We start from the raw sequence: 24,757 nt of genomic DNA, 5'->3' as shown, positions 1-24,757 counted from the left end.
CCGTCTCTTCTTTGTTGTGGCTTTTTTTTAAAAATGACAATGCTATCAAAAATGATGAATATTTTGATATTTGGCAAGGGGAGGTTCTTTTCACTGATGAGGTTCAATATTCAAGGAACAAATCTGTGGCAAAATGAGAGTCCTGTGGGCACTATAAACCTGCATGGATCCTTCCTGTGGCAAAAAGCAGGAGCAGGCAATTCTTAATGAGCTCGTGCATTATGGTAACACTTGGCGTTTCTGTAACACTATCTCATTTTTGCTGTAGCAATATTGGGTGCATCTGCCAAATCCTATGACAGCTGTTAGGTAACATTGCTTGTTACTTGTGTAGTGTGAAGAGAAAAGTGTCCTTAAAAGGACGGCTGTGTTCATACTGTGTGGAGCCAGCCTGGCCTGTCGTTGGCCAGGGAGAAAACAGCATACCTGAAACCAGATATTTAATCTTGCAATGGAAGCACCGTGCTCCTGGGACTTAAATGCTTCATAGAAAAGTGTCTCTTTCAGAGCAAAGAATACATTTCCCTCATGGGGAATGAAACTGTTGCTCAGGAAACAACAGAAAAAAAACCAAACCAGACAAGAGTTTCCAGAATAAACAGAAGTGTAAGAGGAGTCTCATAACCTGAATGGCAAGAAAGGAGGGCAGAGTGGCCTCCCCTGTGTAAGGGGGGCCAACCCCCTGTGACAGTAGTGTTTCTAAAAGAAAGTGAGTTTCAGTCCTGACATGAAAAGCTGGAGACAGTTTTGGGATCTGCCACTGGTATTCAGACATTTACCTAAACGTAGCTGAAGATTTCTGTGAGAGAGCGTAGCACTCTTTGGTCAGAAGGAGGAATTCATGGAAGAAAAGATGAATCACAAGAAAGTGAAAACAGCATTACGTGTTGCTGCAATTTATAGAGAAAACACTGCAGAATCATTACAGTTACTTCTAACAGTTTGAAAACATGCAAACCGAAAACTTAAATTTGGTGTTACCTCAGAAATTGCTTCTTGGAGCAATAACATATTTTCCCTGTGTAATCATTCTCAGCATTTTCAGCTCAAATATTCTCTTCTAACCTCCACAGCGGCCAATCCTGCTGTAATCTGCTGGTGAACTGCTGCAGTTTCTGCCTCCTTTATTCAATGCTTGTCTACACATTAGCAATGCTAACTGAACTCCTCCTGCAGAAATTCACTGTATTTATTTTTTTATAATTACTACTTACAGCCATTTGCTGAATGCAGGATGACCATGTATAAACACAGCACGTATTTCACTGGTGAGTCATTTCCAGTTTGATTTATTCTGTTTTCTTGTCAGTCTTATTTGGTTCATGTGATAGCCTTTGGATTTACAGTAAGTTGTCTTGAGACTGAAATTCAGAATGCCTAATTTCATCCCAAAGCAGAGGTGCTCGGTAAAGTTGAGAAAGTGTGAGCTGCATGAAATGTATGTGTGTCGATGTGGGGGGGGTGTTGTTATAGAAAAAATGGTATGGTCTGAAGGCAATTATATTTTTCACTCTCAAGATCTCAAGGTAGCAGAATGAGAAGGTGGTTCATAAATGTCTAGAATAATATTCAGGTGAAACTATCACTGGACTATTTCACTGGAAGATTGTGAAATTGCATTGCTGCAAGGTATTAAGAACTGGTTGGACAAGTATTTGTCAGGAGTTGTTTTTGTAGTTCACCCTTCCTTTAGGCAAAGTGGTGCACTAGAAAAATCTGTTGGCAGGCCTTCCCACTGCCTGAGAAGGCTTATTAAGCAGAAGATGAAACTGGAATAGCTAGTCATGCTCATTCAGTGGCAGCCAAGTGTCTGCTGACGTGTTTGGCCTGTAGTCATACAGGCTGCAGATTCAGGACAGTTTCCACGGCTATTAGTAAAAATCTCCCATTTATACTATTGCCAGGGGAGCTTGGGATACAGAGACTGTAATTCTGCAATACCACTGGGTTGTCTGTGTGAGCAATGTGATAAACCTCCTCAGCACTGTACTGGCTGTAGAAAATCTAGCAGAAACAAGCCCTAAAAAAGATGATGTTAATGCTTGATCAAAACAGCAGATGACATGTTTGATGTTAAAATGGTCCTGAGAGTACAGGCACATGAATTTGCAGAATCTGAAGAACAGCCCGATACAATTACAAGCTAGAAATGAGATTCAAAGGAGGAAAGTGCATCTTAAAGCAGTTGTTTCATCAGCATCTATTCTGCCACAAAACTGAGTCTGAGTTGCCTTCTTCTTGGTGTTCTATCATATACATACCAATGAATTATCTTTGATATTTTTCTATGGTTACAGTGTATAGAAAATTTATTTTTCTCAGAGTGTAAACTAACATCTTTTCTTCCTATAAAATGTTAGCAAGATACAAGCATAATATGCTGTATTAAATAATGGCATTTCCTATACATATATAAATATATATATTACTATGATAGCATATCACACATTTTTAAATAACACAGTCTCTATTTCCCCCCAACATAACAATATTAAGACAAAAGTACATATAAAATCATTCAGTCAGCAAACTAAACTAGTTTTAAATGTAGATTTTGAATTAGGGAGGCCGCTTGTCCCGCTGGCCCCCTTCCACCTGAGTGCCACATACAGGGCAGGCTACTGTAACCGACGTGCTGCAGAAGGTAAGGCGGCAGTCTCGCACGTTGCTGGGCTGGCAGCGCCCGCGCAAGCGCTCACTGCCCCTGCTTCTGGGGCAGATGGCTCTCGTTTTCCTATGGCTTATTGACCATGTAGCTGTGTCAGCTCACCTCTCTGTGCAACCGCCCAATATACAAGCTCGGAGAACTCATCTCTGTTAAAAGTAACTCAGGGAAGAAAAAGCGATGGTAATTTTTAACCTGGTCAGTTTATTGCACCACCACACAGCCGGTCATACCAACACAACAGAGTGAAGAGGGGGCCAGAGCAGGGGCTGGAATGTGTGTATATGAGGAGGCAGCTCCTCATGATGGTTTTGATGTCAAAACAGTTGCTTCTAAAACCGTGGCCAATGTCACATTTGCAGCCTGTCCAGCCTGTTGAGGGAACTGCTAGGTAGGAGGTCAGAGGGCCATTCAGATCAATGCCAAACAAATGCTGCTTCTGCAGGTATTTTCAATTTGTTGAAGAAAAGGCTATAAACTCTAACATCCTGAGGTGTCCGTGCCCTCCAGCTGTCGGCACTCAGCTGCTAGTGTCGTTGGGGTGTTTCTGTATGCTGAATCATGTGGGATTACAACAGTTGTGCATGTCAGACTTTTCTTCTTTCTCTCCAAACCCTTATAGCAAAGATCATAAAGTGCTACGTTAATGGACACCATATATGTTGGCCACATACCACCATATCACTGAAGTTTTTGTACTAGGAGTGTGAGTGTCCATACCACAAATGAAATAATCAAATATTAATCACAGCAAAGATCTACCTGCTCTTTATGGTCTCAGGCCTGTATAGAAGTGCTATTTAAGGGACCCTGTCCATGCATTTCTATCTATTGCTCTGTTTCCTAGTATTAGCGGTATCTAGAATCGGGAAATCTGAACGATTTGGGGGGAACATAACAATCTCCTCTACACTTTCATCAGTCTGTTTACCTGTGCACTGTCTGATATCTTATGCTTAGTCATGTTCATTGTTGCCACGGCCAGTTAATCTGCTATAACTGCTGTTTTTATGGGTCTTTTGTGCAGAAATTGGATAAATATTCCCTGAGACAGGCCCATGAAATCTGATATTATTATTCAAAAAAGAGTTGAGGAGCTAAGGGACCGATGCAAAATCTCAGTTTCTAAATTCCCTAAATTTTGCATTAGTAGCATCAGTCATTTTTTTTTTTGTTCTTTGTAATGGGCTTTCTCTAATTTTGTAGTGAAATTAAATTATTTACTGAAGAAAAGGAGCTTAACAGGTCTGTATTTTTTCCTTCTGCAGTAGGTAGAAATCAGTCATAGGGTGCTCCTGATGTTTTTTCAGTTTATCAGCATTAGCTAACTGCTTTGTGAATGTCCCTTTGACTGTATATGTTTAACTGCTCAGGAACATTTGATAAGGCAAGCAAAAATGCTTCATCACAATCTGCTCATAACTCACGGATCTAGCTTTACATGCTTACTGTCTCCTCTTGGTTTTCCATCAGTGAACCATATTAAGCACGCTTAGGAAGCAAACTTGTTTGTTTTGCTACAAATCTGTGAGGTAGACTCTTTCCCTACACAGCATGGTGCAAAACTTGACTGTTAAAAAGGCAGTTTAAAAAGTTTTGCTGGGTCTGAAACAGATAATGTTTTTTGGTCCAACCTGATGACACGTAAGAGATAACCAGCATATTTTACATCTCGTCCTGTCTTGATTTTAGGTGATACTGTAATTATCTTTTCCTGTATTCTTTCCAGCAGCTCATGCAAGAAAATACTAGATGTTCCCATGATATTCTGTTTTTGATATAAGCAATTCTATAATTGCTGGCTTAGTAAAGTCTTGTTTCTATTAAGCATTTATTGTGGTAGTGTTCTGTTCTGTTCATTTATTGTGCCAGCTGTCTCTGGCACTCATCTGTGGTGCACAAATGGAGCTGGAATGCATTCAATTCAGGTAAAAGACTAGATCTACAATGGCGAGTAAGGCACAGTATTTAACTGTTTAATTCTTAGATGCCCTATTTTTCAGGGAAATCTATAGACCTCATGAAGGGGAGGGAGTTCTATGTTAAAAACAGAACAGCAAATACTATAATGAATTTAAATTCAGTGACAATTCTCTTACTTTTCTTAGTTATCTTCTGCAGATGCCTTTAATAGTTGTTCTCTGATTGCAGGTCTGGTATACACAGACCATTGGTGTATGTTTAAACTGATATTTATTCCTTTTGTCTTAATTAGAATTACTGTTCTTTAATGGCTCTCAATGAATTTCCTCTAACTTAGTTTGAGGAGCTGCTCACTCAGTAAACTTTCCCAGTCAATTTATATGACTTCCGCATTGTCAGTGTTTCCTAAATATCTTGCTGGTCTGGACTTGCTGAGGCTGAAAGACTCACTGTTGATCCCTGGTGGTGGGATAAGAATTCTGAGCATTGTGGGTGGACAGATTTTCTACCAAAGAGAAAAAATAGTTAATGCTATCTGTTGCAATCCAAGAGAAATTATTTTACAGATCAGATCCCCACTGATGTTTTAGTTCTTTGACAATTAAGGGCATTAATCTTAAAAATGCAGTTCAGTTTTAATTTTGCAGGCAGCGAGACGCTTTCTTCTCACAGATAAGTATCAAGGCAACTGTTAGGTATGTGTTCAGGTGCACAGCCTGGCATAGGTGAGTTGTTGATAGCAGGCGTCAGCTTTGTAAGTAGTTTAGGCTGCTGAGATCAGTATCTTTAAAGAGTAAGAATTTGTGTTAGTCAGCCTCACTGTTTAAAAACTCTGTGGATTTACAATTTCCTAGGACAATCCTTTAAGAAGGCCTAAGCTTACATCCAGAATGAATGCAGAACTTCAGACTGGAGTACAGTAGTTTTTTAAAGGATCACTGTGAATATGAACAAAATTATCATAATCATCGGTGAACGATGGGCCGACATAGTTTAAAAATCTTCACTGCTTGTGCAGACCTTGACCTGGTGAGCATTCCTCCATCGAAACGTACATTTGCAGCTGAAACTCCCGAGTGTTTGTGTCCTGAATTTGATTTGATCTTTATTGTTACATCTCTGCTTGTAGAAACAGAAAATGTAGAAACAGCAGAGCACTGGGCAACCAGGCTGATAGCTTCTCGAAGGCTTTGACTCCCACTTCACTGTATAGTACCAATTAGACTTGTTTAAATTAAGGCCAACAAACTCTGGTTGCTGCGGCAGCTGAACAGGTTATCGGTATCTACCTCTGTCTTCAGCCTTAAGAATAAAGGGACTAAAGTAGCCTAATACAGTGGCACACATAAGTAGGACACAAGAAGCCCTCAACCTGCAGATGCCCATTCAATTACTTCTGGCAGGGGTACAGGACATTTTGAATTTTACAGGTTTATACATGTTTTTTAAGTGCATTGGTTTAAAGGCAGTAATTAATGGCACTACGGATTTGATGAGCACCAGGTATTTCAAAACTGTTGCCTCATTTAAATCTGTTTTCATTAGTATGCCCAAGGGAACAGCAGATAGGCAAAAAGTCACTCAAAGGCCTTTGGAAATGGACTTTTTGGAAAACAAGTAGGAGATTGGGAGAAGAAAAAGGATTATTCCCAAGTCACCTGGATTTTAAGAAGATCGATACTTGTAAAATAAAAGCCACCTCAGTTTCCCACTAGCGGGTTGCAGTCATCTTGTTGACTTCGAAGCTTTTTCTTGAAAATGGATATCGATGTGGATGGCTCGTAAAATATAGTCCAGATCTCACCAGCAGCAGTAACCTCACTGGAATCTTCTGTTTCGGTTGCAGATGGTATCTGATGGGATCTAGGAAATAAGTGTTAATTCACCTTCAGAGTTAAGGTGCTTGGGAAGCTGCTATTATTAGTATGTCTGCGTTACTGCTACACTGGTAACGCGAGCAGCTTCCGCTACATCTGTGACACCTTTTCTTTCTACCTGCTGCACAGGTACGTAGGTTTTTGGAGTGTTTGTCGGTTGTTTCTTGACCAAATGAAACGTTAGGCATTCTGTTGCTAGAATAGTTGCTACCCTAATGAAAGCAGTGATGTTAAGCGAAGAAGTCTGTACATATTCTATTGCTACCTGTTTTTAAGATAAATTGATTTCCTTGTATATTTAAGCCTGTTTGTGGTAAGTAAATACAATATTCAACATTTATGATTTGTTGATAACTCACCCATCATTCAATGAGTGTCCATCTAGAGGACACAAATTACTTGGTATAAGTGTAGAGAAATACAGTAATAAAATTATGTTGTTTTTAACAGGCAAAAAAATTTATACTGGTTAAGTGTTACACCATAATACAAATTCTCATTTTTGTGATGCTTTTTTGAACCACTTTCAATATTTCAGTAAAAGAAAGTAAGTATTAACTAGTCTATATATCTATATCTATATATCTATATATTAACTAGTCTATCATCTATATCTTTTTTCCCCAGTTCCCCCATCTGGGATGAGGTTTTAATTTTTTTCCCCAAAAGTATTATCATAATTTGACCTCTTCCCACCAATGCTAGATGTCTGATTACATTTTCCTCTTTACTATATAACATCACTCAGTATGAGGAATCTTTTTGTTTCTTAAAACACAAATCTTGTCAAGACCAAAAGCGATATTCTAGCAGCAAATGCTATTGTAACAGACAGGGAAGTTAAAAATGTGCCTATTTAGTATCTTTGATGAGGATACAAATACGTAATATATAACTTGGTTTTGAATATGACCAATCTGACAGTATCAGAAGACAAAGAAATGAAGCGTACCAGGTTTGGTACAGAGGTGAGATGTCAGTTCTCCAGGGACAGTTTTGCTCCATACTCACCTCATGGTTATGTGGAGAAATATCTTTGCCAATATGGCTGTAACACTTAGGATGAGCAGTGCTGTGAGACTATATATTGTCCACTCTGTAAAAGAGGAGGGGAGAGGGGAGGGGAGAGGAGCTCAGTACATTCACTTACAGTTTTTAAGGTAAGACTGTTGCACAAAAGAAACACATAACCTTCTGATGCTTTATTCAAAACTCTAATTTGAAGATGCCTTAAACCTTTAAGTATTTTCTGCAAAGGCTGGCAGAAACTGGGTAGCTCTCAGTTCCATGCAGGACTGCTCCCTGTAAAATTGAAAGCCGGGAAAATCCAAAGCATATACCAGTAAAATTATCTAACTAGTATCTAGGAAAGGAACCAAACTCACTCGGAGGAAAACTTTTAGCAGACTAAACAACATACTAGAATATATGCTACAAGTAGTAACTGTATGTTTGCAAGGAGATGGCCTAGTTTTATATCAGTAATTATGCAGGCAATCACCAAGTATGGGTTTTTTTTCCTTTCTAGAGTCTATTAAGATAGGTGATCAGTATTTGTGGCCTGCTGTTTTATTACCTTACACTGAAGGGTCTTGGTCATTATATTTATGTTTCAATTTAGTTGTGGTTGTACCAGCAAGTCAAGCAGGACTCATAGAACAGCTTGATGCACTGTAACATTTGAACTATTTAAGAGACTGGGGCTCGAGGGGAGCTGATTTCTAAATTATTAGGTCACCTTTTCATTTGGACTTCCATAATCTTGCAGTGGGAGGCTACAGCATGTTGAGAGAGGAAAAGGGATGGCACTAGAATGTAACTCTGACATATTTAGCACACTAAACAGCCTTGCAAGGATCTTGAATTATGAGAACAACTGAATAAAGGCCATCACCTTCAGAAATCCTGAAGCTCAAAGGAGCAAAACAAGGAAGCATAAGTTCTCTCCCACCCAATGCCCCTTCCTCAAAGCATTGACTCTTCATGATGATTGTAACAGTATTTTCTTAACTGCTTAGAATCCAAGGGTCCAGTTTTATCTTAGGTCTGTAGGCCCAAGCTAGTTTAACACTAGGCAGCCTAAATGTAGCTGTGTAACTCAGGCACTAGCCTGGGCCTAGTACCAGAATGTCTGCCCAGAATCCTAGGCATGTTCTGCAGCCTGTTTAGTCTGGGTATGTGCAGTTCATGTGCAGTCATCTTCTTCAGGTTTGGAATGCAGACAGCTTCAGGACTACAGGACTACAGGACTATTAGAGTGTCCAAAGTGTGACTGAGGCCCAGCTTCAACGATATGTAAAAGCAGATGCCCAGGGTAGTTTAAAGATAGGAGAGACCAAGAATGCATTTCCAGTCTTCAATTATTTACAACTCATCAATTTCCTGAATGAAGGGTTGTCTTGAAGGCGAGTTCTAGGCACATGACAGTTCTCAGTGACATCTCCCGTGCACCCATTAACTTGCTTCATTCTTGTCTAGCCCTCTTTGTATTATGGCTGTAGCTTGCGTGAATTAGGAAGACTGGATTGCATTCAGGCTCTTCCAGATTGTACAAAAGCTTGCTCTTTTTTCAGCACCTTTTGCCACCTCTACGGTATGCACTGGTCACTAAAGCAATTCTAGTAAGGAGGCCACGCTGACTCACATCTTATTCTGATGTGCTTTCATTCTCAAGCACTCATCATCTTCACGCTATTTCTAACTGATTTATGCTGAGAAGTGAGTTTTGAAAAGTAATGAGAGCAGCACAGTTAGTGGTAATTAGACTAAATGAAAATTCATCTCTTAGGAAGAGGCACAGTGGGTCACATAATGTGGAGGAGGAGGCAAAGGAAATAGTGACTCTAGATTGTGCCTTGGCAAAATGCTTTTCCTGTTTCCACATTTTTCTTGTAAAATTACCAGGCATGGAGCTACTGGGATGACTTGGGCTGGTTGTGATGACATAAAGTATCTTTGAAGACCGGGCTGCATTGATGCTGAGATTTGCTTGTTCATTCGTCTTCTCTGAAAGGGTTTGATTCACTGGAGTCTTGTTTTGATGCACATTGTCCTTCACAGCTGAAAACACAAGAGTATGATTACAATAACAGTCTCTCAACATGTGTAACTGACTTTAATTTGTGCTTGTAAACAGACATGTGCTGCTCTCTGGTTTACTTAGAGAGTCTAGTAATCAAATTATGTTTGATGTCAGAAAAAGCCTCTACTTCACCAAGTTGGTGTTCTCAGAATTTTTCTGGAAGCTAATTGTTCATCATATCAGTAGCTACAACTCAAGGACTAAAATGTTTTCTCCTGATGACTTTCGATCTGAGTGGAACAGACTGTTGAAAGAGCCAAGATGAACCAAGATGCAGACGGACTACTGGTTTTTCGTTGTGTTTCAGCTTTGCCATTTTCCAATCTGTTTGAAAGGCGGATATATATAGGATTGAATTTCTGAGAATTTAAATTTTGCTATTTATGACATAGCTGACTGCAGTCTTCCAAACGGAGAGAAATTCTAGGCAAGTTTTTAGCCCCTGAGCAGTGGCAACAAGATAGATGAAACACCTATAGACATGAGAGTTAAAATATTTGCTCTTTTGCCACTTCAGAAATCTCCCGTGTGAATTAAATGCTTTAATGGCTCATTGAAAGGTAGCAACAGCAAAGTTAGCCTCTCACCTCTGTATCTGATAGCAAATCCCTGGGCTTGATTGATTTCATCTGAGAAGAAGTACAAAATAACAAAATCCAAAGAGATGTTAAAGGTGTGGGGAGGCCGGTTCTTGCCATTAAAACGAGCTATAACATGATAGGTATAGCCATCCAGCAATTCCACCATATCTGTAGCATCTTTGATTTCAAAAAGAGCAAAGTTGAAGTGGATTCGAGATGCTCCTGGAACTTGTATGGTCCAGTAGCAGACCTTGCCTGTGCCGTACGTGTCAGGAAAATCTGGGGAATAGATCACAGCTGTAGCAGAAGTGTAATTCCCTCCACAGGCACCAATATGGGCTGTGAAAAGAAGAGGAGAGGGAGAAAAATGAAAAATGAAAAATGAAAGAAAAAAAAGGAAATGGTTATACGTTCATTACACACAGTTTTAGCACTCTGTAGATTCTAATACTCAAACATGGCTTTAAGGTACAGACTTGCTACCCAGCAGGATGCACTGTCTCTCAGGTTGGTATTTTTTAGCTTCCACAGCACTGGCAGCACAGTTCTTACATGGCATTAGCTTGCGATACACTCGTTCTCTCATTCCTCTGAGACCTATGTAACAATCTTGAATACTGCAACTGTCCTTTGTCCTTGTATGTAACCACGTACCCATTCCCACACCCCTGCAGGAACAGGATGAAAGCTAAATCACTGATTAAGGGACTTGTATTCCATCCCTATCAGGCAGGCAAGTGGATTAGTGACCGTAACTCTCACTGTTGAACCACTGAAATCCCTCCACAGCCTTATCAAACTTAAAAAACCCAAATCTTCACAGAATAGCTAAGGTTGGAAGGGACCCCTGTAGATTGTTTAGTACAATCCCTCCCTCAAAGCAGGAGACATGGATTTTCCTGTATTTCAATTTGTGTCTGTTGCCTCTTGTCTATTCACTAGATAACACCGAGTAGCGTCTGGCTTCATCTTTATACCCTTCCATCAGTTATTTATAGAAATTGAAAAGATTCCCCCTGAGCCTTCTTTTCTTAAGGATAAACAATCCAAGATCTCTCAGCCTGTCTTATATGAATGATGCTGTAATCCCTTAATCACACTTGTGGCCATCTACGTGTGCTTTTTAAGCATCCTGTCTTTTGATCTTGTCCAATTAATGTTTCACCTTACCTTCACTAAGTAACTTGAAAAAGATCCTGTTATGAAGTCTAAAGAAAATCTTTTACGTTTGTCGCTACCTTTTATATTCATAACAAGTACACACCCAGTAAATCTTTATATTCCTTGACAACTATCCAGATTCCCAGTGCAAATTTATTTACCAATGAATGCAGAGGGAAACTCAAATGCCAGCCAACTGACTTGATGCATACCTATATATACACATATGTAATTTAAAAAATGTATTGTATATAGGTATATATGCATACATATATATATTTTATATATATTCCCTAAATACACAATATTATATATATTATATAATTATATATATTATATATATAAATACACACATTATATATGTATTTCATGACAAAACTGTTGGATCAGAGTTATCACTCCCCCATTTCATAGGCTGAAGGACTGAAGAATCAAAGTAGAATTATTTTCTCTGAGAGCTTCATTAAAGCCCTGTAACAGAGGCCTCTGAGAATGGAAATAAAGGAAGTGTTTTGAAGTGTCTCAATTTTCACAGGCCTCTGAAAAAGAGCTTTAATAAATACAAATTAAAAGGGACCTGGGGGAATGAGAACATGAAGTAGCATTTGTCTGCCAGAAAAATCATGTGAAAACATTTCTCTCTTCTTCTGGGGCAAGGCCTGATCATAGCCTGAAAAACCTCACACTTCAGTGCTGCACTGTGAAAGGCCTTACAGAGGAACGGAAAGAGTATGAAAGAAGAATAGAAAGAATGTGAAAGACCCCACGGAGGTACTAAGCCCCGTAGAGGAATTTGTGTTCGGCGCTCACGCCATGCTAAGAGCTGGTGATTTAATTGGATAGAATTGTTTGAATAGATAGAAGAGATAGAATTGATAGAATTGAAATTTGTCATCGAGATAACAAATTTCCTCTTTGCAAATGGCTTATTGGTATTGTTACATTTGGCTGTGCTGTTTGTAATTGCTGAATCACAAGATGTTCTTCACACCAGCAGTATTAACCAAGAATGCCAATGACTAGTGCTCCACAGATGCCTAATGAAATACAGCATTGCCCCGTATGGAATGGAAATGCTTTCCCTCTCTCATATCCTTCTAGAGCTGGCAGAGTTCTGTGTTGCAGGTCTGAACGCTACAGCTTTAGGCCATGATAGTAGCACATAAATACATAAGGTTAAGGGGGTGGGGGTGTGCATGTGTCGGGGGATGAGGGGTGAAGGTTCTGGGCATGACATAATCCAGAGAAGAGGAATGAGGGGAGCAGGTGTTGCTCATCCGCAAAAGAAAACAGGTGGCCGTTACTAGTATGACCTCTCTTACCTGGCCATAGCGCTCTCCCTTGCTGTTTACTAGAAAAAGACAGCGCAGGTCCTCAGGGTAACATCTTGCTGAGCCCTCGGTCATTCCAGAAAAGGAAAGCTACAAAGGAAGTCTTTACCCATCGAGGATTTGGGAGGCCAAGAGCAGAAGGAAACAGAGGATGCTGCAGTGTGAAGCTACATGCTATCTCAACATTGAAAGCAAAATGCAGCTCCGGTGCTTCTTTTCATATATTGGGGAGAATTTGGAAGTGGGCAGAGTGACTAATTCCTGTCTCAACTGAAATGTCTTTCTGTCTTGCTAGCTGAGAACCAGAGTTTTAGAGTAAGGAGATGGGAAGCTTGATTGTGTGTTCAGAAGGTAGAAAATGATGCTGCTTTTAGTTCCAGAAAGTTTATAACTTGACTTAAAAGGTAGCTTCTACATCAGAGACAGTCAAGATCTGAGAAGCAACAATTTGTCAGTGCACACTGTGAACTTTTCCAGTACTCCCACCTATACTGGGAGCCTGTACTGCAGCCAGACAACCGGGTACTCATACCATCAACCTGTGAAGTTACACAGCTGGCACTGGTATGTACACGGAAAAGAAGAGTAGAAGGAGGATTTCTATGTATATGAAATTATTAAATCAGCGATGGTCATAATAGCAACCTGACATGTTTGTACTTCTGTGGTTCACTCCTTCCCTGCCCCAGTTCTACTACTTTGCCTTGGGTTGTGTTAACTGGGTTATAGCAAGTCTCATCTAGTTTAACAAAAACAACCCAAGTTGGTGTAGATTGAAATTTTATTTCAGGTGCCTGACTTAATCATATATCTACACTCTGGTAAAATCAGCTTTGAAGGAGTCTTTCAATGACAAGCTGTTTGTGATAGCTGAGTTAGGACCATCTGTGGGGAAGTAAGAGACAATCTCTGGAGCATGAGTCAGTTGCCTGAGCAGGCATCGTTTCTTGGAAAAGATATTTCACATTATTAGTGGATGTGAATTTTACGCAAAAATGGAAAGCAGCTTTACTTCGTACTGAATTTAGGTGTTTTGCTGTTTTGTGCACGACAGTTCTCATTGCATTTAAACCCTTTTCCCTAATTTGCTGAACATTTGAGGCCTCTCCTTTGGGAAAAACTGAGCCTGTTTCAATACTTACTGTCAAAAAGAATGACTCTGCCATCCCCACCGCAAGGCTGAGTATGGTCTCCAAAGCAAACACTGTTGCATTCCGTACTGGCTGCCTCCCCATATCTCCAGTAGTCAGGATTATTTCCACAGAAACAAGCATAACCTGATTCCATTCCTGCAAACTTTGACAACAAAGAGGCATAAGGAAGCGAGGGATAATATTTAAAGGAGTGACAGCATGAGGTTTTATGAGCAAGAAAGCTGGCAGCAGAATAGTGTGTTTTGGAGAAGTATGATTAGCCAGAGGTCAGAAGTCCCACCACAAACTGTTTTTGTTTGAGCTGTCAGGATGCTACTTAAGCGAGAAAGATGGAAGGGAGGGCAGTTAGGGCACCCTATCACTCGTAACTGCAGTAAGCAAGCATACCTTCTCCTGGCATCCTGGCATTATTAATTGGTCATTTGCCCAGATTGATCTGGATGCAGAGAAAAGGCTAGGTCCCCTGGAGTGGGAGTGAGACCTTAGATCTCCTAAAGGTTAAAAAAAAGTGCATGGGGAGAAATATGACAGAGAGCTCTAGGCATATTGCCTTCTTTTGTCTTTGAAAACATTTTGTAAATGTATGTCAAAGAAATCACCTTAAATTGTTGACTTCGGCAGGAACTGATGCATGTTTGGATAGTAAGTTTATTGGAGGTCTCACTGGTGCCAGTCAAAGGTGGTGGCTCTCCATGGTCCTTGTAACACCCTAGATTCCCCGGCACTGGCAAGAATAAGAGACAACAGTCATTCTAAAGGTGTGCCTGGAAACACCCAAGACACAGACCACTCTATGCACTACCTGGCTACTAAGCGGCTCTCTATATGTTCTTGTCTTGATTTTGCAATATGGGAAATGCTACTCTATGCCAGATCCTTGTCAAATTTTCCAAACATGCCCAAGGACAAATTACAGGTGGTGAAATAGCATCGTATCTTCTTAGCAATACACCGGCAATACGCTGTAGTTGATTTCTGTAAGCTGCAGTAATACAGACAAGATAAATACCTCGTTCATTTCTCCTGATAGAGATTTTAAAAAAGGCTAAATGGGTTTAGAGGTTTTGTGTGGTTTTTTGACTGTGATCGTGCATATTCTAACAATGTAAATCAAACAATGTGATTTCTGTCTGATCTTCAAAACAACAAAGTTCTGGATGTTTTCTAAACAGGATATTTCAGGAAGTGAACCTAAACTGTTTCAGGATGGAGTTTGGCAAGTTTTATGGGAAGGACTATATACTCGTACAGGGGAGTTTCCTATTATTTAAAACTCAAATTCTGATATGAATGCAAAGTATCATATTCTATGGTATGTACAAAAAGATTCAAAGTGAGCAATAACACTCTTTTAAAGAAACATTATTTATACTGTATTAATGCAACATTTCAAGGCTCCTTGGTCACTACAGGAGGTAAGAAAGAGTTTTCCCCCTTAAGTGCATACTTTGTCCTCTGTGTTTTGTTTTATTTTTGCACTTTTCATCAAAGCACTGGAATTTAGCCAAGACTACTAGAGAGACAATGTGGGGCACAATACAGTGCTGTGCTAATGGCATAAAATTATCCCTTGCCTACTTGTCATATCTGCTCACATACTTGAAATTAAATCTATTACCAGCCCTGTGGTCAAATAATATTTATCCCTGTGCCAGATTGACAAGGATTATTTTTTGTCCAACTAAACTCCACAGCTCTGTAAAAACGCGATGCAGTCAGAGAACTGTATGAGTTTTACTTATTCAATCATTTGTTATTTCATTACCCAGTAAACCCAACTCTCTCTTCCTCACATTTTGTGGCACAGCACTGTTTCAGATTTTTGACTTACCAATAGTTGGTGGTTTGTTTGTTTGGGTTTTTCGGGGGGGGTGGGAACACTGAGTTTGGGGTTTTGTAGCCTCTGATAGCATGTGGATTAGCTGTTTTGGTGCTGCTTTTGAACTAGCTGTCTCTTGTACAGGTGGCCCTTTTCTCTATCAGATAACTTGTGTGTTAGTAAACTGCTTCTATATTATTGTACTTTCACATAAATACAATAGGAATGCAATGATGCTTTTTGTACTGAGCAGTCTTGCACAGTAGTCCTGGAAGTATCGCTTCATTGGATTCTGGCAGGCCCATTTCTGTGATTTCTTACACATGTCCATGTGCCTTGAAATAATGCCTTGAACTCAGAACTTCTATTTGTCTAATTCTAACAAAGATGGTCTCATCCCGATTCCTTTGGAGTATTATATACTGAGCATGTAAAATGATGTAAGCTTACCGTTAAAATCTGAATCATCCTGACATCTGGAACTGTTAATATGTCTGTCTGAGAACTTGCTCCCAGACTTAGCCTATGTTGCTTCCTTATTTTGAGCATATCTATTAGTGACCAGCAAATATACTGGCATGTATATGATTATACTCTTAAGGAGGATGATTACAGTATTATAAAGAAGAATTAATGAAGTTGGGAAGAAAATTCAAGTATGTATATTTTTTGAGCAATTAGATACTGTTGCTTCAAATATTGTTCATAAAATAATTTTGATTTCCAAGAATGATACAATTTCAATTATAAATGCTTGCATGGAGTTATGGCTTTGATATGCCCTGCAGCAACAGACGTATAAGTACTGAGACTTCAAGTTACAGCCTGATGTAACATACCTTTGGAAATCCCCATTTGCAGCCCCACTCCAGCTGAGTACAGCTGGGCAGATAAATCTCACAGAGCTCCATTTTTTGCACGGTGCATGATTTCACTGCCTTGAAAAAGCCTCCTAGTTAACCAACCTAGTCATTTTCCTAGGAGACCCGGGATTTCCTAAAAACACATATTATATAAGTTGGGTTTTTTAAAGTAGCTTTATTGGTGAGACCCTTCAACCTTTTCTCTAGAAGATTACGACTTCAGTATGTTCCATGCTAAGAAACCAGACTGAGTAATTTGAAAACTTCTTACATTTTGTAACTGAATCAAGCATACTCTTTGGGTACAGCCTAAAGCTAATTAGTTTCTTTGGTGTCCCAGCATTATTTTAACTGTTTCGTATCTAGCAAACAAAATTAGTGTCATGTGATTGGGAAGAAACAGGAAAAGCATCAATCTAGCCCAATAGTGAACAGTAATTTCCATGCCAGTGCCCAGCTCTTCAAATTAATTTGATATCAAATCAACCAACTACGTAAGCCCAAGGATATACGTTCAGCTAAAAGCACTTTAGTAGTTCCATATCAAATATATGATTAAATGCTCTTCTGAACTGGGACAACACACACACAAAAAGAGGCTCCTGTACATGCATATATGATTTTTGATATGCCAGTTCTTCCTATGGCTGATCCTAAACCTGAGACTCCAGTGAGTTGCTGCTGAAGGGTAATCGGAGTACATATATAAGTGTAATATTAGAGGGGAGATAATTTGTAATCTCAGTTGGAGAAGATCTCATTGGCAAACACTGTTTTTTTATCAGATCCACAGTGATGTGCGCTTGCAGCCCAGAAAGCCAACCATACCCTGGGCTGCATCAGAAGAAGCATGACCAGCTGGTTGAGGGAGGAGATTCTCCCCCTCTACTCCGCTCTCATGGGATCCCACCTGGAGCACTGCATTCAGCTCTGGGGTCCCCAACATAAGAAGGACATGGACCTGTTGGAGTGAGTCCAGAGGAGGGCCACAAAGATGATCAGAGGGCTGGAGCACCTCTCCTACGAGGACAGGCTGAGAGAGTTGTGGTTGTTCAGCCTGGAGAAGAGAAGGCTCATGGAAGACCTTATAGCAGCCTTCCAGTACCTGAAGGGGGTCTACAAAAAGCTGGAGAGGGACTTTTTACAAGGGCAGGTAGTGATAGGCCAAGGGGTGATGGCTTTAAACTGAAAGGGGTAGATTTAGATTACATATAAGGAAGAAATTCTTCATTCTGAGGGTGGTGAGACACTGGAACAGGTTGCCCGGAGAAGTTGTGGATGCCCCATCCCTGGAAGTGTTCAAGACCAGGTTGCACTGAGCTTTGTGCAACCTGGTGTGGTGGAAGGTGCCCCTGCCTATGGCGGGGTGTTGGAACTAGATGATCTTTAAGGTCCCTTCCAACACAAACCATTCTATGATTCTATGATCACAAATCACTGCTTTTTTTCAACAGTATTTTTAGTATATTAGAATAATAGTCTCCTCATTCATACTACATTAAACTGAATTGGGATGTATGCATAGGAAGCCACTCACCATAAAACTAAAACAAGACAGTGTACATTTATGTATGTGGAGCAGCGCTGAAGAAAAGGCTGTGGAGGTCCTGATAGACAGGGAGCTGAACATGAGCCAGGAGTGTGCAGGTCAGCAAGGAAGGCCAACAGGCCTGTATTAAGATAAGCACAGTCAGAGATCAAGGGAAGTGATTGTTCCTCTACTCAGCACTTGTTAGGACCACATCAAGACTACTATGTCCAGTTTTGGGCCCTCCAGTACAAGAAAGCCATTAATTGTCTGAAGCAAGTTCAGCAGAGAGCCAAGATGCTCAGAGGGCTGCAGCACTTGCCCTGTGAGAAGAGGCTGAAGGACTGGGGCTCGTCCAGCCTGCAGAAGAGAAGGCTTCGGGGGCACCTTTGCAATGCCTACATGGAGGTTGTCACGACGACGGAGCCAGTGTCGTCACAGTGATGCATTCTGGACAGAAGGTAAGGAGCTTAAGTTGAAACAGGAGATGTTCAGACTGGATAGAAGGAAAAGTCTGTTCACCATGCTGGCAGTCAAGCACGGGAACAAGGGCCCAGAGAGGGAGTGCACTCTGTGTCCCTGGAGGTTGTCATGGCCTGGCTGGATAAACTTGGTCTCATCTGACAAACTGAATAACTTGGTCTGATCTCAGAGCTGGCCCTGCTTTGAGCAGGAGGTTGGACTGGGTGATGGCCTGAGGTCCCTTCCAATCTGGGGTATCCTACAACCCTATGTGTATATATAAAACTCTATATATCTATGTATATGTGCCTCAATATATAAAGCAATGACAAATCAAAAGTATTTCTAGATAGGTAGTGACTGTTTAGTTACTCTGACCTTTAAAATTTTCCAACATAATCTTTTGCCTGAATTTCCTCTTAACATTTAGCCTACTAGAGAAGCTTTTCAAAAATGAGGTAGACAATGCTCTGTGATTACTATTCATGATGATCAGTAATGTCTTACTGTACATTGTCTTCACCTGTTTCTATCTATTTGTTCTGTTGTGCTTGAAAGGTCACCTCTTCTGTGCAAGCATGCTATTTTTCTTTTAAGCAGCATCTGACATAATGAGGTCCTGGCAAACACCAGAGCTTCTGCATATTGCATGTTAAGGCACACGTATTAAAACATGGAATTAATGCTTTTGAGCTCAAAACCATGTTCCAGCTATGCTCATCTAGCTGTCTTTCAAGAACCTCCTAGATTTTTGCAATGGTAAGATGCACCAGTATACTGTCTCAAATTGTGCGAGCTACTCTGCTCTTGTGTTAAAATCTGACAGAGCGATCAGTACAGCTCTGTATAACTTACCTGGCTATGCCATTTAACACTTCATCAATATTTCAGTAATAAATAAATTTATTACATGACATATATGCACACAGGAGATATGATTCCAGCAATGAAAACTGTTTCTGGCAATAGACTCATGTGGGCCATAAACATGGAGATGCAATTAAGTGGGACAGCAAACCTTTCTTTCTTTTACCTTTTGGGAGTGTAAGTTGTTATTTTCTTTGATTCTCAACCTAACCTCATTAACAAAGAGAACAAAAGAAGTCAGGAATAGCTGCAACATTGCAAACAAACCATGTAAAGCATTGAGTTCTGAATTCTCCATGTGAGATGCACATGTTCTCTCAGGACTCAGAGCTGCCTTCTTGCCTTTTGTTTTATGTCCATTCCAGTCTGCTTAGCAGACAAGCCATTAAGAAGAGGAGAGGAGAAAAAGGAGAGACTAAGCTCCTACTGGGGTAACTACCACTGTCTTCAGTGATTATGCCCATCCGTCCTCATCTAACATTGCTAAATTCTGTATAGCGTGTTTACACATGCAGAATGCCAGAACACATTTCTGAATAAAGCATTTAGTGTTTTGTATAAATATTAGTGAACAAGACACATAATATAATAATGTGAAATCATCATCATAATGAAAATTTTTTAACTGTAGATTCTTAATTATCGTTACAGTGAATCATTGCATGCAAATCTCTAGGGAATCAAGATGCTTCATGTTGTTGGCACTGCAGTGGTATTATTTGGGTATAGTTTATAGGTAAATTATGCTCGAGATACTTGTCTTTTCTAGTAGTAAATACAACTATGGAAAAGAAGCTTAACTAAGACAATTTTTTTGACTTCTCTAAAAAAATTCAAATAGGATTTCTTTACACAATTGCTTTATTTGTCTATCACAAAACTCAATTTTGTATTATGCCCTTCCCAAGTCAGTTTTGATGGCCCTATGATTTAGCATCATACTTACTGGAAACAGAAAATCTGGTAAAGAATAAAAGTTTTTTTTACTTACGCAGCTTCATAAACCATGAGGTTTGTATTAAGAGTTGGATGGGCTTGCAATGTACAGTTTGTTCTAAATTGCTGCAATTCCTTTTTCTAGTATCCAGTTTCAGTGCAATGCTTGAAGCAGCTGCTACTGGTCAAAAGGACATTTTGTAAATATAAGTCTGGATTATCTGTGCAAGTAAGTGTCCAAGTTTAAATCCTCTGCTCCCCACCACAGAGAAAATGAGTGAGGCTGGTTTTAAAAGGATCCTTTGTGTAGAACAAATGGAGTGGAGAGAATTTGCCTTTCAGCTTTTTTACTGGTGCCATATCCAGAGAATTTGTTAACATCTGTGGTCTTTAAAGAAAATGCAAATTCTTTCATTTTAGACCAAGATAAATTTCTTAATTAGGAGGGTCATGTTTCCTAAATAGGACCTGGTATATTAGAAAAATAAGAGTAAGATGGCCTCTAAACAATGAGTAGCAGAGTGTTGAACGATTTTGTATGATTTAAATTAGACTCCTTAACCTGTATTTAAGTCTAGGTGAAAGTCACCCGACTTAAGGTCACACTTATGTATTTGTTTGCCTAGCTTGAAGTTGTAAATCACTCGCTCACATACATAAAAAAAGAAAACTGTGGACAAAGTAAAAAAATAACTTTAGATCCATTTTTCTTTGTTTGGTTGTTTTCTTAACTTTGAGTAAGAAATGTACTTCTTCCAATCAAAAGTATGCTTACGTAAGGAGAACTGCTCTCATGCCTAACAGTATATACATAAGTTATCCCTTAGAAATAGAGAGTACTTGCACAGAAGTTAGGAAAGCAAGTAAAGGCATTAATGATTAGACAATAATGTATGTAGTGATGGTTGCTTCTTAACATGCAAAACTGGAATATCTTTTTAATATTTAGGCATATTTTAAAGAATGTGGTTCTTCGGATTTTATCCTGGAGCATTCAGGAGTGAAAATTTTGGACCATAATGACACAAATCATGACAAAACCGCCACACTTTTGACAAGGTAAATACTATAATACATTAAAAATACCAAATACTGAAAGGAAGCTTCAGGTGAAGAGCTTGTGAATTATCCATTTAAAAAAATCGACGAAAGTCCAGTTTGTGGTTTCACAGCAATGTTAAGCATATGCACCTGCAAGGAACAGAATTCTAGCCCAGAGCTCCCATACACCTAACAAATAGCCACCTTTTCCTCAGGCCCTCTCATACTGTCTTTATTTCTTCCAAGCAATTCTGTGTATGATGTTTTACACACACTAAACTAATGCCATCCATTTTACAAGCTAATTGCAAATGATGGTCACATACTTACCTTGTAAAAAATTTAATAATTTCCTATTGATTTTTGTTCTCTTGATTTTAATAAATGAGTGACATACTTCTATGCATTCAAAAAACTAGCAGTTCTTCATAAGTTCTGAGTGATTCTTTGTCTGGTAGTATTTGTAAATAATATAATCCAGTAATTCTGAGGTGAGATGAAAGGGATAGAAATGGAGGAATGATTCAGTAAGCTTGTCATTAATGCTAGAGACCCGTTTAAAATACTGCTTATTCTGCAAATGAAAATAAGCTGATTGGCCTTATCCTAGTTTCTGTTTGAAAATCACTACCCACTGTTGTATAACTGCTAATCTCCATTCAACAGAGATGCAGGCCTAAAAAAATTGCATGGTGCTCTTACTTCGGCAGGATGGAATCTCACAGTATTTCCAATAAATTCCATCCTCATGCTCTGCAATGTAGCACCATGGGCTGACATCTCCATCAGGGTTCCTGAAAGAGAAAAATAGAGAGAGTGAGTGAAAAGTTATCAAATATTTTCAAAAAACCACATAAAAATATATCTTATTAAGCTTCAGTGTCATTACTATTTTTTGCTCTAATACCTATTGAATATTTAACCCATTGGACATATATACCAAGAAAAACACAAAAGTGGTCAGGAAGTTCAGATAACTTTGGTTATTACAGTACACAGCAAGCATAAAATGCTAGTAATTTCTAAAACATAACTTCTTTTTTCTTTAAGTTTAAAAGGTGCAGAGCTGTTTCTGGACAATAGTGAGAGAGAGGAAGATTTCCAGCCCCACATCCTGCATACAGGTTCCTCAGACCCCTAAACTTGATTTTTGCCTTGGTACAAAATAGTCCAGACTCTAACTTTCTGTATGTATGACGACAAAACGTTTCTCTGATAAAGTCTTCTGGGAAAGACTGGCTGAGGTCTTTTCTTCCCCTTCAGTAAGTCTGAATAAATCTGTTCCAGTGATCTGATACAGTGATTGATAATTCCTTATGTGTCCATGATTATTCTTTGCTGTTGTGTAGCATCATTTACAAATGCATAACTAATTAGTCATTAGGTTATTTAAAGTTTTTTCTATGTATATTTTGAAAAAACTATTCACATTGAAAAGATCAATGTAAGATAATAAACTGTTATTTTGGACAGTCAGGTTGAAATATGACCTTTTCTTGTAACTAGGGCCAACTGCAATCTTTTTATCATGTACTTTGGCATGAATTCTTATTAATGAGACCCTCCTACACCGAAGTGTCAGTTCAGCTGCACATTGTCATTTGGGCATGTCAACAACTCTTTGTGGGAGATCCAATTTTTGAACTGCCAGGGGTGTTTTTTGGCCAAATAACAGAATGCTGAAGAAAACTGGTGAGTTGAGTTCAATTTAGCTGACTAAAATTCTGCTAGTTAAGCTTTCAAACAAACTAGTAAAAGTAGTGGATGAGGAAAGCCTAAGACTAGCGTGCTAGGAATCTAGGTGTAATGGCAGAGCTTCCAGTGGCTAAAGAAAGTAGACTTAAATCAAGGAAAGCTTGTACTCGAAATAACACAATTTTCCTTGTTTTTGCAGTTACAGGAAATTTTGGGTTTACACCTGCATGACAGAAATCAGATTTCTGTAACTGAATCATGGTAATAGCACTCCACGTATAAATGCTTTAAAATGCAAGGAAATTGCAGAGAAATGTCATGAATGTCTTTATAAATCTTTGCCTTGAACCTCAAAAGTGCGTACAGTTAGAAAACAATTGAGTGTCTTTCAAATCTGCAAAAACTTCAGTCTGCCTATTTATTATGGTTTTTTGTTATGGCTGAAATAAGGTTTAGTGGAACATGAGGCATTTCCATCTTCACAGGGTGTCTTGCAGTAAACAAAGTATTCCAAGTAAGGACCACCCATGGAGAGATAACATGCTTCTGATTAATGCTTTAAGTGTAGAATTAGATTATTCAAATGTTGTCCCTAAAATTGAGCCTCAAATCAACCTATTATGCCTTCAGAAAGCCTTGTGAGATATGTCTTGCCTCAGAGAAGGGAAGATCAACGTGTCCATTGTCACCAAGCAAATGAATGGCAGAGGAAGAGCTAAAACAGCAGTACCTTCACTCACAAGGCCTCAACAAGATTTGCATGCTAAAGATATGCTCTGACGCTCTTAAACCAGTGACTTTCCAAGATTTTTTTCAACAGACTGTGAAGTTAAAAAGCATCCGTTACTTAAGATCATCATTCCGTACACCTGTGAGAATATTCCTGGGCCAAGTGATACAGCGTAAGGAAGGAAATGGCTACCTTCCAGTCAAACTCCATCTCAAGGAGGATTGAGGTTAAAAAGCTGTATTTAGTAATCAAGTAACTTCTCAGCCTTACATACCAGCTTATAGGCTTCTTGCTCCTTGTAACACCAAATTCTCATTTGCTGAATAAAGTGAGACTGTAGTAAGGATTATTTGAATACCTGGCTAAACATTGTTTGTTATGCAGATTTTTGCATAGCTTTTACACATTTTGCTTTGTAGTAACTTACGTATTAGCCAGAGATGACTGCCAAAAGTAAAACCCTGTAGATACAGTCTACCTAGGATACTGCCACACAGCAACAATCAAAATTATGTTCTTGATTCTGGTATTTGTATCAGAGAGAATTCAGTGGCCACTAGCCTTTTTATAGCTCCGTATTAGTACGCATAGTGAGAGAGACAGCTCTCTACACATCATGAGATTTATGCATTTGGTGTTGCTGGGCTGAGGAAAGCTGTGAAGTTGGTGTGAAATGTTTTTGATGGGAAGACTGTCCTTCCAGTGCTCACGTGCCAATCTGATACTAGACAGCCTGATGAGTTTATTTGGTTTCCAGGCCATTTTCTAAAGAGAATGCCCAGCTTCTGTGGAGTTTCTCTTGTAGGTGGTGTAAGATGCTGAAATGATTCAAAAGAGAGTCAATTCCGAACCTGGCAATAATGCTTGCTCATTCTATGGCTGAAAACAGTCCACTGGTGCAACACATTGAACAGTGTTATTTTGAAGCACCGCTGCAGCCACTGGTAAAGATCCCAAGTAAGTCTTTTTCTTCCCCGTCCTTCACCAGTGTTCTTCAATGAGAAATATCATCCTGAGTCATCAAATACTCTGGAAATGCCAC

At 39.4% G+C, this 24,757-nt stretch overlaps 1 protein-coding gene across 2 annotated transcripts in view; it reads right to left on the bottom strand.

The window, feature by feature from the left end:
• Positions 1–888: 888 nt before the first annotated feature.
• Positions 889–24,757, bottom strand: part of KREMEN1 (kringle containing transmembrane protein 1) — a 37,458-nt gene continuing 13,589 nt past the window's right edge. Inside the window, exons 3-10 of one of the 2 annotated variants that reach the window (XM_075110320.1) lie at positions 21,993–22,084; positions 14,374–14,498; positions 13,763–13,916; positions 10,135–10,467; positions 9,367–9,525; positions 7,477–7,561; positions 6,247–6,451; positions 889–3,280 (exon numbers count right to left, since the gene is read on the bottom strand). In XM_075110320.1, coding sequence (XP_074966421.1) covers positions 6,289–6,451; positions 7,477–7,561; positions 9,367–9,525; positions 10,135–10,467; positions 13,763–13,916; positions 14,374–14,498; positions 21,993–22,084 — 1,111 coding nt within the window. In that variant the 3' untranslated portion in view covers positions 889–3,280; positions 6,247–6,288. The remainder of the gene's footprint in view (positions 3,281–6,246; positions 6,452–7,476; positions 7,562–9,366; positions 9,526–10,134; positions 10,468–13,762; positions 13,917–14,373; positions 14,499–21,992; positions 22,085–24,757) is intronic. The other variant, XM_075110321.1, reaches the window with a different exon arrangement.

The sequence above is a fragment of the Phalacrocorax aristotelis genome, chromosome 15, assembly GCF_949628215.1.
Source record: "Phalacrocorax aristotelis chromosome 15, bGulAri2.1, whole genome shotgun sequence".
NCBI classification, from domain to species: Eukaryota; Metazoa; Chordata; class Aves; order Suliformes; family Phalacrocoracidae; genus Phalacrocorax; species Phalacrocorax aristotelis.
The sequence above is the reverse complement of the archived record's forward strand: the minus strand, read 5'-3'. Positions and strand labels throughout refer to the sequence as shown.